This window comes from Uloborus diversus, chromosome 6 (assembly GCF_026930045.1).
Source record: "Uloborus diversus isolate 005 chromosome 6, Udiv.v.3.1, whole genome shotgun sequence".
NCBI lineage: Eukaryota > Metazoa > Arthropoda > Arachnida > Araneae > Uloboridae > Uloborus > Uloborus diversus.
Window position 1 is genome coordinate 155940779 of NC_072736.1, and position 14844 is coordinate 155955622.

Sequence of the window (14844 nt, forward strand, 5' to 3'; positions counted from 1 at the left end):
CTAGTTAGACACTGAGAACAAGATATTTGACGTAATCCCAAGCGAAGAAGTCAATGGAAGTTGGATCAGGTGGATTCGTTTAGATTGGTGGCTGTTTACTGTATGTTTGCAGGTACAACTAACGCACCTCTTCAAATGTTTAGCACACAGTTCCACAGAAACGATGGTTCTCTTTTCTAAGGAGAGCATTTCTTGAAACACTTGTGAAAGAAATCAATACATTAATGATATCATAGAACTGTATCGTTATTTTTGGAACGCTCAAGTATTGTTTTTCACGAAAGAAAATTATATAATTTCAAAGATGTAGTATAGAACGTGATGTATATGAAAATTTAATAGAATGGTTGCACGATTGGGTGGTCTACAAACATACTCGTTCAGCTCCGTTACTAAAAATTTATGTAATATGTATTATTTGCATGTACATTTAAAATGCACATTTTGAATAACAGAGTTGTATAAAAATCAAAGTATTTTAGTACAGTTAAAGCTCTTTCTGGAATGCATACCTTTTTGTGTGATCATCTTGTGCCATTGAAATGTGGTATTCTTGAAATGAATCTGCGATATAAATCTCACGTAATAGTCCGGCGCTCCAAGCGGCAAAACACAAGGACTCGAAGAAATTTTGTACCAAGTTAGAAGGCTGTAAGTGCTTTGGGGTCACCTTGACGCAGGCCCGCCCCAGACATCCTCTAACAATTTCTTTAACTGTATTTTTTTAAATACATATAGATATACCTTGAATTAAACCATGAGTAGAACTGTGTATTAGAGATAAAAGGAACTAATGTCACCAAGTGTTAAAACAGCTGAAAAGTTCCTTTGATTAGATTTTTTTTTTTTTTTTTGCTTTTTTCTAATTTTTTTAAAGAATGATATAATTCCTTTTACTATATTCATATTACTATTTTTAAATATGTCTGGTGAATATGCATTCCATTGTGCTGTTAAAACACAAGACAACGTTGAGAATATCTTTAAACCCATGTATAAATGCATAAACTTGTGAAAAATTACAACGTCATATTTTTGCATTACATAAGTGATTTATGATTTTCTAACAAGAGCTCAAAAAACGAGCTGACCACTCTTAAATGCCACTAAATAGTTGCGTCGGTTGAGTAGCGTTGAAGTGTTAATATCTGACGTCCTCGAATATTTCCCCCACCCTCTTCAGCGCTATCCAGCACTTGCACATCCTTGCTGCTATGTAAAGCAGACGTCTTTCAAGAGGGTCATCTCCAGAAATAGCGCATCGTTTCTTCTCAATGGGTTTTAGTCATCCGGGTCCATGTTTCAAGGGTCCATTGACATTTACGAATGTGTCGAGTGAAGGAAGATCCTTACGACAAAATAGTAGACATGATCCAACAAGAGGCTGTAAATATTTCGGTAAATATTTCAGGTCCCTCGAGCAAGGGAAGGATGGCTCTGAAGACGTGGCTTGTTTATGGGTTTTAGGTAGCAGATTTTCCTAGTTCGGATGGAATCGTTATGTCTCTGGTAAATGATTGATGCAAATTTAGAAATTTTGGAACATTACACTTTGAGCTGTAATTGTTTTTTCAAGCAAACTTTTACTTCACAAAAGCCGGATGGAAATACACGCGAGGCCACCGTGACTTCCCAAAAATTTTCTTATTTGGCAAAATTTGTCCGACGATTCGGAAAAAATATCATTACTTGCTAACATTTGGAGTCCGATTCGGCAAATTGAGAACTTCCGGCCTCCCAAAAAAATGAGTTCGTGGGGCCCCAGTTTTAAAGTGGCCCTCAACTTAACAAATCATTCTGTTACACTTACAGAATTCATGTCTCATGTTGTTCTGTTAGCCATTTTGACCGATAGAGACCTAAAATTCGTCGTCGCATGTATGTATGAGATAGGTAGATAGTTGAGTTTGAACAGCTTGCTACAAAGTAAAAATGACGCAACATAATAAATGCTGTAATTAGGGCAGGCCTAACCCGGCAGATTAGGATCTGCGTTGCCTTCACAATGGTGCCAGGTTAGGTTTGTCCCGACTATAGAACGTAGTAAGGAAGCAAAAACTTAAAACTGCAAGAGATAAATTGTAGCATGGCCCCACTTGATTCTTATAGGCCGTGACAATCGCTGAAACTCATGGCGACAAAGAGGGCGCTACTGGAAACCCCTGTTTATATTTCGCTGCAATTGATTGGTGAATGCAGGGGTTCTCTGTGGCGTCTCTTGCGGTCAAAATGGGCGACGTCCAAACTGTGAAACGTTGACATTAATTGGTGGATGCATGAACTGCATCGGTTTAACACTGAAAAGTAATAAATTGCCAAGGCCCGTTAAGCGCCAGCACCATCTAGTGGGACCATGGTTGTAGTAAAGCAGCACACATGTGACAAATCATCTATTATTCCGAAAAATAAATAAAAATAAATCAATAAAAAGGACGGAGTAAAGTTCTCCTATAATAACATTACCTGCAAGATTTCTTACAGTAAAAATTTAACGGAAGGAATCTGAGAATTTCTAATCAAAACTCAACACTAAGGACATAGAAAGTATTTTTTCTGTGAAGTAGTGGTTGGGAAAACCTTTGATTTTTTTAAAAATTTTCAAGACAGTTTTACTTTTTAACACATTCTTTTGCGCCCCCACCCCTCCAAAGAAGAAACCGAGATGACCCCCTGGTTCAGTAATTTTTCACGATTATTTATTTTTCTCTTCAAATTGACGTATTGCGTTTAAAACGCTTGCAGCACCACAGGTATCATCTAATTATGTGAATATTCAACGAAAATTGGTTGCTTGTCTGTCCTGAACTTAAATTTTTGGGAAGATGGAAATTCTTAATTTGCTAAATGGAACTCAAATTTCACCGAATGATGATAATTTTGTCGAATATAACTTCAAATTTTTTGCCGAATCATTATAATTTTGCTGAATCGTCAGACAAAATTTTTCGAAAAAGAAAATTTTTGGAAGGTCACTGTGACCTCCCATCAGGGTGCCTATGTCTGTTTTATGCATTATTAATGCTTTTAAAACCGAGTTGGTATTTCATAAGAAATCTGATTGTTCCTTGAGTCCACCAGAAATCCTCAGAATCTTTCCGTGTTCAAAACTTTTCTTTTGAAATCAATTAACTCTAAAATGTTCAGAAACTCTAGCACCAGTTACGGAAACAAATTTTAATGCATTTCGTTTGTCAACTATTAATTGTTTCTCTGACTATTGTTTTTTTATCATGCCGAACTCCTTCTTAGTACATAATTTAAATAAACAGTAATTTTAGCAATTTAATGACTGGAACTTTCACTCATAGATATAATGCGAATCATATGTGGAACAGAAAAAATAATGCTCAATAAAAGGTTAAGGAAGAAAAGAATTTTGACTAACCGATTGAATAAATAAATAAATAAAATGATGAATTTCTACACTGAAGAAAAGGGATAAAACATGATTGGGTGCATACCTGAACATGTATTTTTATTTTTATAAAAATGACAACTTTTTCCAGATTGTAAAAAAAAAAAAAAAACAGCTGTATCGTTGTAATTTTTGATTTTGATCAATTCCATGCTTAAATTTTCATTGTTATTGTTTTCGTGCTCCAGAAAGAGCTCAAGGTCTGAACATTTTCCTTTTTAACTAGACAGTCAGAATTTATTTCACCCAGGACAACTAATGTTACCGTTATTCCCAATGCAGCAGCTGCCTTTGAAAGATTTTGCATTTCACCGCCGAGATCTATGGAAGCATTTAAAACTTTCAAGTAAATACACCATCAAAGGCACATGCTGCTAGCATTTCTTTCCTCTTCTTGAATGTTTTCGAACCCTCCCCCCCCCCCCCCCTCCCGACGAGACGTCTCGGCTGCAGTAGATCTAATCTGGGCAACCAATCTTCCCAGGCAAGAATTTATTACTCTTTATATGACGGTAACTCGTGACTGGTTTGAAAGTTGGAACTTGTGTTTTGCTTGGAACAAAACGCGGGAAAGATACTTTTTCTGGATTGGGTGAAAAGTGCTTAGTTATCAGACGATTCTTACGATGGCGGTAAATAACTTTGATAGTTAGAACATTTGTTCATACTTCATTATTGCTATTTTTTTTTTTAACGGAAGGAACGGAAGTGTTTAATATCACTTAAATTCATCCAAGGGAATTAAGGGGTTCCGCGACACATTTTGAAATTTTTTTTATCAAACAGTTTAGAATTTTGAAATTTTTTGCACTGATTCATCATCTATTTAATAGGCAAAATCATAACATTAATATATACTTTTTTTAAATTTTTTAATTTAAATTTTGTTAAAAAAATGGGGTTGTTTTAAATTGTTATAACTCAAAATATTATTGGTCAATTTTCATTTTTTTATTCAAAACATTATGCACAAATATCTAAGCTTTAATTTCTATTCGGCGTTTTTTAAAATATTAATTCAATAAAAATAAAAAATATTTCGAAAAATTCGATAATTTCGAAAAATTCAAAGATACTACTTAAAAAAATCATATTTTTTGCAGTAAACGTTTTTATTTATTTTTTTTTAATTTTAATTCGCCGAAAAAACTAAAGTAAACTGTTTGAAAAAGATGTACTCCAAATTTCATTACTTTATCTTTATCGGTTTTGACATATAAGAGTTTGAATGCAAGAAATGAGGGAAAAATTGCATCATGGAGAAAAACGCGTTTAAAGTTTTTAAGTTAAATATAATATTAGTTAAATGCATTCAACGAAAGTATTTATATCTTTCGTTCTAATTTTGATAGAAACAAGATTCAAACATCATTTTAAGCAGAAAAAAAACGGAGAAGTTTTTAAAAGGATTTTTAAAAAAAATGTGTCCCGGACCCCCCTAAATTAATTTATTTCTCGGATACATTCTGACTAAAGAGAGAGCTCTTTCCTGATGTAAACTCACACAATTCAGAACTCACTGGAAGAGGATCTTTTAGGAGTGACAAAGGATGCTAAAACCAACGAGGATACCGACGTCGGTGACGCACAACCAAAAACGTTCACATTGAAAATTTTTAGCCATTCCTAGACAATAGAAATGATCTTTCTTATTTGTTAGTGAAAGAAGATCTTATCATGAAAATGACGCAAGTGATCATGGATGTGTTAATGCTCTGCAAAGAATTACAGAGAAAAATTCTTAATGACTGCCAAAAGACTATCATATAGCCAGCTCCTCTTTATAAACAGAACACAAAATTAAGTTATGTTTTCTTCATACATCTTGTGCATAAAAGTCGATATAAGTACACATTAAATTATTATACAATTAGTCATCACTAGAATGAAGTATTTTTTTACCTACGGAACCAAACCCCTATTTTAACTCCAGTATTAGGTCTCAATTTACGTGGTTTCAATTTACGCAGCATTTCCGTGGAATGTAACCCCCGCGAAAAGCAAGGGTCTACTGTAAAGAATTTCCTTGCTAAACGTTTATATTTTTTTCTTGAAAATCCAAAAAAAAAAAATCGATCAGAACACAATCAGGAAAAAGGATTTCCCAAGAGCAACGATTCTCAACCGGTGGTTCGGCGAACCTGCCCCGATCCGTTGAAAAACTTGACAGAGGTTGTCCCTGAAACCCGGAGGGATTTTTGCTCATCCACGTTAAAAATGACCTTTAGTAAAAAAAAAAAAAAAAAACACACACACACATACACACACACACACACACACAAGAAAACATCATTAATAATAACAATAAAAACTAATACGGGACATCCTTTACCTGAGTTTTGTGATTTATTTTCGTAGATTTCTCTGATATTTTAACGATGTTTATTGCGTATGTGTTTCTATTACAACAAATACTTATCTTTTTCGATACATTTAAATGTATTTTTAATAGTTTTTTTCACACCAGTCAAGTTTTATTTGTATATTTGCTTTTTCTCTTATAATTATTATTATTATTTTTGCAAAGAAGGAAAAAGAAAGAAGCACTTTGCCGTTTGCGAAAAAAATTCACAAGTGTCTAACTGTCCTCTTATACGAGATTTTTTTTTTTTTTTGCAAAAAGAACAAAATGAAAAAAAAAAAAAAAAAAATAGAAACCTCACTTTTTCGTAAAACAATTCAATGATCTTAACGATCGGTGAAAAGGCGATATTTCCTTCTTTATTTTCTGCAACAAAAAAAAAAAAAAAAAAAAAAGAAAAATGAAAAGAAAAAAAAAGGAAAATAGAAAAATACACAGGCAAAGATTAAGACGGAGGAAAAACATTACCAGTCTGCGAATTTTGGGCAAAAGTTCTTGTCGGTCCGCGGGTCAAAAAAATGTTGAGAAACGCTACACTATAGCATACTTCTGAAGTTTCTTTATTTTTTAACTATTGGCACCCGCACGGCTTTGCCCGTAGTAGAAAATTAAAAGGTCTTTTGGTTCGCCTGTATATTTACCAATAATGTAAGATGAATTTCTCGCCAATTGGCTTGCCCATGTTACGGTTCCACATTATGATAACTTGGTAATTTACTCGTTCATCTTATGATAATTTTGCTCGGGAAAATGTTCTTAAAGTTGGAATATAAAAAGAACAAAATCGAATTTCCGAAAAATCGCTTCGAGGTGCACACCTCCATGCTACAAACTAATGCTGGGCCAAACTTCATGAAAATTGGCCGAACGGTCTAGGCGCTATGCGCATCACAGAGATCCTGAGAGACAGAGATTCGGACAGAGAGAGGTCCAGACAGAGGTACTTTCAGCTTTATTATTAGTAAAGATGAAACACACACACACAAAAAAAGGAAAAAAAGATATGTTTTTTCTCAAGGAAAAAGTTTGTGAAACAGTTTTAAACAGAGTTCTGTACCGATATCAAGTATGACTATTGAAAGGAATACATTAAAACTATATGCATTTCGTGATTAAAGGATATAATTAGTTTCCTTCGAGACAGGTTTATCATCTTCCCCGGTTTTCTATCTACATTTACAACTGAATTTTATCAAATACATTATCAGGGACATGGAGAAAATTAGAGAGACATCTGATATGCGTGTTTCTGAATTAACGCGCCAACAATTCTTCCATTTGTTTGAAAGTTAATGGCATTTCGGCAATTTTAACGAGACACTAGGATATTGAAAATGTGAAATGTAGTTAAATTTGTATCTAATTTTGTAACCGTTAGTATTTTAGATGTATACTTCCAATTGTAAAAATGTTCAAGAGTGAAGATATTAACACTTTGGAGTGGAAAAAAATTTTGATGGAAAAAGTAATAAGTCCATATTTTTTACTGAAATAATATCTATTGATAAATTTCGCCAACCCAAAAATTTTAAAGATTTGCTACCGAAATTCGAGGAGATATTAGAGTTAAAATTTGTAGGAACCGTGCTGAAGAAGAGATTTGAACCGATCGTCTATTCAGAGAAATGACATGTTGTCGAAGTAAAACTAGTATGTTGTGGCCATCAGGAAAGTTTCTTCTATATTTTTTTTTTTTCTGATCCCTCCCCATGCTTGACGAGGAAGCAATATTCCCAACAAAGACAAAATGACACATGCAAAAACTTGACGACTATCCCAATGTCTGAATTATTGCAAAAGCAAAGCAAAGAGCGAAAATTAAAAGTTCTTTTAAAAGCCTTGCTTGAATGAATTACAAATATTTTATTTGTTAACAAACATAAGATGGCAACAGTTAAAAATTTTAAATCATTGATATCATTTCCATACAATTAAAATCACGAGAAATACGCAGACGACAATCTATTACGATTTATCTTTCTTATTGTTGCATTAATAAAAATATTTTTATTCGCAAAAAAAAAAAAAAAAAAAAAAATCAACACCTCTTGGAGCGATCGGCGTTAAAATAGAACCAAAGCCTGTTTACATATGGATTCACATATATTCCAAATTTCAACCAGAACGTAGCATTACTTCTTGAGATAGGGCACTCAAAATGGAAAAAAAGAACGGGTGATTGCGCTACCCCCTTTTTAGCTGTTGACACAAAAATAAAATCAGTTCTTATACCCACTAAGGGCTACTTGCCGATAAATTTTTCTTTCATTCCGTTCATTATTTCTTGAGATACAGCAGTCACAATTGACGACAAAAAACGTTCTATAGCTCAACCCCCGTTTGAGTTATTGACACCAAAATTGAATCAGCACCTGTTCCTGTTAATACCAACATATGGACCAAATTTTGTTCGACTCCGCCAGTTACTTCCTGAGGAATAGCAAGCACGCGTAACTCAAAAAACGTCCCATTGCTCCACCCCCCTTGGAGGAATTCGCGCCAAAAACTAATGGGCACAAGTTCACATAGGGGCACATATGTGTACTAAATTTCGTTCGATTTCATGCGGTAGTTTTTGTTGTAGAGCGGCCACAAAAAACTGGTCACACACAGACGTGACACACATACATACACACACACATACAGACAGACAGACATTTTCCAAAAATGGTCGAAATGGACTCAGCACACCTCAAAACGTTCGAATCCGTCAAAATTCGAAATTCGAAAATTTGCACGAATCCAATACTTTCTTCTATATATTAGATATAGAAGAAAGTAAAAACAAAATACAGTAAAATCCCTCTAATGCGGACACTAACAGGACAATTTTTTTTGCCCGCAATAGAGAGGTGTCCGCAGGACAGGGGTTTAATAATGTTATTTGCATTGGAACTGGGGAATTAAAAATTGTCCGCATAAGAGGGGTGTCCGCCTTTGAGGGGTGTCCGTTATGAGGGGTTTCACTGTATTTGTTTGCTATTGAAAACAAATGCAAATTTAATGCTATGATTCGATGCACACTACAAAAGTTCATACAATTTGAATAAGAAAGAAAAACACCCCTCTGTGCACACATGTAATTTTAAACAAATGTTGGGAGCTATATGACCCCCTAAAAAGTATAATTGAAAGCGAGTGTAAAGTGGCGTAAGTCACAAAACGCTGCTTTTCGTATCTCTGTGCATATTGGTCGTACTAATGTCAAACCTTTTGTGTTCGAATTGTTTTTTCACGCTTATGATATCCCTAAATGCAATGTAGGGGACTAGGGGGGGGGGCATACAGGAAGTGAAATTTCGTTTTTTTCTATGAACGAATTTGTTTTTCTCTCCTAACTTTCAATATGTTAACTCTGCTCCTTATTTTGACCATTTTTTACAGTAGGAAGTTTGTATTTAGGACTAAGAGTGGTGAAAATAGGGTCTTATAGGTTAAACGGAGACACTCTGTATACATATAAATGTCACATCCGTGCCAATAGATTGAGAAGCCATTTTTACGGGTGTGACATTTGTAAGAAGCAGCAATACCCTTCTCCCTTCTTATAAACTAGAAAATCGCCCGTCAAGGCATGACGGGTGAAAATTGCTTGTACATTTGAACAAAGCCATTGCATGTTTGGTGATATTTTCATGGTTGAAATTGTAACCCTAACTTCAGTGGATTAACCCTTAATTTCAGTAGTTAGCGTTCATTGCAGACCATTTTTTCGTTTCTTCATTCTCCTAAAATGACACAAACTTACCAGTAAAACAGTTAAGTTACCGGATCGAGTTCAGCCTTCTCACAATATAGCTTTTTCCTGCATGTTAAACATTAGCAAAATACATTATCAAATTATCTGGAGTTTCATTGTTGAAACTCGCGTTACTAAACGTTCTCGCGTTACTCGAACGCTAACTACTGAAGTTAAGGGTTAATCCACTGAAGTTAGGGTTACAATTTCAACCATGAAAATATCACCAAACATGCAATGGCTTTGGATTACTCGATCATTGGCTATTATATATATAAGGATAGCCAATGTAAAAGACTGGTGGACCATACAAAAAGTTAGATTTCGTTTTTTTTTCTCTTTTTTTTCACCGATTTGTTTTTTGCCTCAAACTTTTCATATCTAAACTCTGCATCTTTTTTTGACCCTTTTCGCAACTGAAAGTATAATGTAGGACTAATGGTTGTGAAAATAAGAGGTTTTGCAGGTTAAACGGGGACACGCCGTATACGTACAGATGTCACACCCGTTCCAGTGGATTGAACAGCCATTTTGACGGGTGTGACATTTGCGAGTAACAGCCAGGCCCGGCTCTTGGGGTAGGCGACCTAGGCGGCTGCCTAGGGCGGCAGATTTTAGGGGCGGCAAATTTTGAAGTTGAAACTTTTTTTTTTGAAGTAAGAATGTCTGTTTTAGCTCCATAAGATTCACTTCTTCAAAGCTAAAAAAAATAAATAATAAATAAAATAAAAGTGCGTACCAGTGCTTGCATATGCAAAACATAGTTCGTAATTTAACTAGAAATTCAATTTAACTTTAGAGGCGGCAAATTGTGTGATTTAAAAGTCTTATGAAAATATTAATATCTGTTTCAGTGCCATAAAAAGCACTACTTTGATGTTAAAAAAGATAATTTAAAGTGTGTACCAGTGCTTGGATATGCAAAACTCAGTTTGGAATTTAACTAGAAACTAACTTTAATTTAAGCACTTGACTATTATTTTTAGTTTATTGATATATTATTATTTTATGTTATTATTATAATTTGTATTTAATGGGGGGAGGGTGGCATTTGTCAATACCACCTAGGGCGTGGCAAAACTGCTAGAGCCGGCCCGTTAACAGCAGTACCTTTCTTATAAATAGCTACGACTGAGCGCTGATCATTGGTGTTTTACACGGAGGAAAAATGTCTCTCGTCGAGTTTTATCACTTGATTTTCTCGTGTGAAAGAAAATACAAATAGCTCTTACAAGATATAAAAGATTTTATCATTTGTAAAAACTATTAAACAAATCGAATCATTAATTTTTTCTGTGAGATAAAATGTGCTAAGTTTCCTTTTTCGGAGGATAAAAAAATATTGAGTTAGATTTCAGATTTAATCTCTATGTTGCATCAGTTTTCCTTTTTTTCTTGAAGTGGGAATCGGATCAAATGTATTCTCGCAAATGAAAGCTTATCTACTATTTATTTATTTATTTTTGGCGTACAGTCTAGAGACACCTAAACATAATTATAAACACTTGTTTTTATGTGTTCATTAGCATCTAATGATGATAAATTTTGCTGAACTCAATATTATAAGAACTGTTATCTTCTTCTTAAACATTCACACTTGTAATCAACCTTATTTATTATTTATCGTTATTTTTAACATCAATAGTTATTTTTGGAAAATACTACTTTATCATAATCAATGAATCAGGCTTAGTATAACATAGATAATATATGCTCTTTGACGGTTAATCGGCATATATTCAAATTATTTTTGAATCTTCAAAGGGATAAAGGTGCGATTTTATCATCTTGAAATGATAAATTATGCAGCATTAGTTTTTTCTTTAAAAAATACTTTCTAAGATAAATAAACAGATTTAAGCTCTTCAAATTAAAGGGCACAGGAGAATATTCATTTATCAAAAAGAACAACTTTTTCTGAAGGAAAAAAAGGGTAAATTAAACGAATGAAAAATAGTATAATCACCTGCAGCAGTTAATTCAATCTATTCCTTCTTGTATGTTGATCACTTTTCGTCTTTTGCATTTAACAAAAATTTTTGCAGTAATACATTAAACTATCTTTAATTGAGGCAAAAATTAATAGCAGTTTAATTTTACTATTGATTTAAAATTGTGTTTTTTGATTTCATATGTAGTCTGTCTTGTCTAACTTTTAAAATTGTTCGCGAAGTTTGTTTCCTTTTACAATGACAAGATGAAAAACTACGTTAAAATTTTAATTAATCAAGATAGAAAACGAAATTGGGAGAAAAAATCGTCGCATTCGAGATTGTATACAGAATTTGCCGGGGGGGGGAGAGAACAACCGAGTACCTTTCTCAACCGAGTACGCTGTTCAACGATCAGTTGATGTTCCATTTAGATAAAAGGTCAAGTTCACCTGCAGTGCAATGTGAGAAATGCCCATGATACTGCAACAACGTCTTTTTCGAGCGGTCCATTTAAAATGCATAAAAGCCAAAATAAAACAAACTTTAACACCACCCAGTATAACAAAACATCAAATAATTTTTAGCTTGTCACGACCTCTAATTTAATTCTTTCCTTGCAAATTACCACCCTGGTGTGGTCTGGGCTATTTCTGCTCTCTACATCAGCTTCCTTACCCCAAAAGTGTAGACCTCCCCGCTTGGCCTGTCAGACTCTGATTTATCGTCACTATATTACCGTTGCCACTTGCTGTTTAATGGGGGGTGACATGCTTCCCAGGAGCGGGAAGATTCAATGAGCCGCCAAGCCAGAAATGAACCTAGCTTCCTATCTCTGACAATACTCAACATAATAGAAATATTTATTCTTGATGCTGATCTTTGTCCGACCAAAATGCTGCCAATGTGACTTCATGCAGAGATTGTGATAAATTTTCGCCTATTCATGTAGCTAGTAAACTTTTTGATAAAGATCGTGCTAAAGAAGACAGTGTGGTAATGTGGAGTGTTCATGATTCATTATATAAATAGAAAGCTACTTCAGGGCACCCAGTACGTATTTCTGCTGGTGAGGAAGGCGGGGGGTTGGTCTTACATTCTATGAAAGTATATATATTAGCCTCACTAAGATTGGTTTTATGGCTTAAAAACAAGGTTTCTAGGCGAGCTTTATGTTTTGAACCCCAAAATCCTGCTGCGTTCTTGTAGAGTTCCGTTTTCTGAAAATATCTGAATATGTCTTATAATACGTTAAAATTCTTTGTTCTTCTCAAATTGCGAAAACAATAGCTTTTAAACACAATAGAATTTTCTCTCTTTTGGTAGGCTCTCGCTCTTGGGGGGGGGGGGGGACACCCCTGGTTAAATTCTCGTCCTTCTTATACTGCTGCATTTTTAAGTTGTAAATAAGAAATTACAATTTATTGCAAATTAAAATAGATAAATCGTTTTTAGTTTTAGTTTCGTTTTCTTATTTAAACTTCAACATTTAAGCTTTTACTAATTTAACACGGTTTAATAAAGCTAAAACCTTTTTATGAGGTAATTATATTTCATGACACAAAGAAAAAAAAGAAAATGTGGGAAGTGATTGAAAAAACGCAACTCTAAAACATGTTTTCTCCAGCCCCCCCCCCCCCAAATCTTTCCGTCTATCCTAAAAAGAAATGAAAAACTTTCCTCCAAAATGTAATACGGTTGGTTATATCAAATAATGTTTAAAATTACGTCCCTCTTTTTTTTTTTTTTTTTTAATTTTTAGATGTAAATAAAAAATTAAAAGCAAATTAAAATAAATTTCTTGGTTTTTATATTAATATACGTATTGATACTTAATCTTCAACATTTTAGCTTTTACTAATTTAACACGTTTTAATAAATCTAAATAGCTTTTTTAAAGGACATTTGTGGTTCGTGATACTCTAAAACATCTTTTCTCCAGCCCCCTCCCCCCCCCCCAAATAAAAAAGCTCTCCGTCTCCCCTAAAAAGAAATAAAAAATGTTCTTCCCAAATATAATCCGGTTGATTACACCAAATGATGTTAAAATATCGTCTTTCCTATATATTTCCGCATTCCCTGCTTTTCAAGCTTTTATTTCATCACGAAAGCCAATTCCGTGTATGACTTGGAAGAGAAAAGCTATTACCCAAAGAGTTTTACGGTGTTTGTTTACCTAGAGGGCTGCGCTGCTGTGTTTATTTGTCTGCCTTTCATCAGAAACTCAATCAAATTCGTCACAGTAATGAGATTTCTCACGGGATTTTCGTGAAGCCGGAGCACTGATGGCTCACGAAAAGCTATCGTTCCCGGTATCATAATCTATGTTGCCGATCTGTCTGTAATTGGTCAATTTATCGATACTGTCTTTTTCGTTTTATTGCTTTGCTGAAAGCACGAGAGTGAAATTATTTTGCTTAGCTTAATAATTTTGTTCTTAGCAAAGGCAATTTGTCTGGTAGCACACTAAATAACATTCTTAGTAATTTGTGTTCAAAGTACCAAATATTGAATTTTATTTATTTACTAGTGGCACCCGCACGGCTTTGCCCGTATTAGAAAATTAAAAGGTTTTTTGATTCGCCTGTATATTTTCAAATAATGTATGATGGATTTCTCGCCAATTGGCTTGCCCATGTTACGGTTATGATAACTTGGTAATTTACTCGTCCATCTTATGATAATTTTGCCCGGGAAAATGTTCTTAAAATAGGAAAAGAAAAAGAACAAAATCGAATTTTCGAAAAATCACTTCGAGGTGCACACCCTCATGCTACAAACTAATTATGTGCCAAATTTCATGAAAATCGGCCGAACGGTCTAGGCGCTATGCGCGTCACAGAGATCCTGACAGACAGAGATCCAGACAGACTTTCAGCTTTATTATTCGTAAAGATTTATTTAGTAAGGGAAAGCGCGGCAAGTGAAATGGTGAAATATTTACTCTGTTTGTAGTGGCGCCTATCTGGTAATATTTTAACAATGTAGTACCTTTAGTATGTTAAACCTCGATTTTACGTCACCCAAGTCGACGTTTCCCCGCATTATGGAGCAGTGGCGTAGCTAGACCCGACTTTCGGGGGGGGGGTTACTTCTTTTATATATATATATATATATATATAATCGCTTGGAATTTTTTCCTTTTCTTTTCTTTCTCTTCTCTCTTCTTTTTCTCTTTTTTTTTTGAGACTAACGTTTCGGGGGGGGGGGGGGGTTTGTCCCCAAAACCCCCCCCTTAGCTACGCCCCTGTTATGGAGGTTTTTTTTCTATTAGATTTTTGCTTTCTATGAATTTTCCGTATTTTACGTCTTTCTCATTTTGTCCCTTGAAAAAGTAAAATTAGGGTTGCACTGTATGTTTCAAAAGTCTTGTAATCAATTCTATGGGTTTTTATTA

General features: G+C 34.4%; 1 protein-coding gene across 1 annotated transcript in view; it reads left to right on the forward strand.

Moving 5' to 3' along the window:
• Positions 1-1326: 1326 nt before the first annotated feature.
• The window catches only part of LOC129225038 (ADAMTS-like protein 5), a 76797-nt gene continuing 63279 nt past the window's right edge, over positions 1327-14844 (forward strand). Inside the window, exon 1 of the mRNA XM_054859584.1 lies at positions 1327-1398. Within this exon, the coding sequence (XP_054715559.1) occupies positions 1327-1398 (72 nt within the window). The remainder of the gene's footprint in view (positions 1399-14844) is intronic.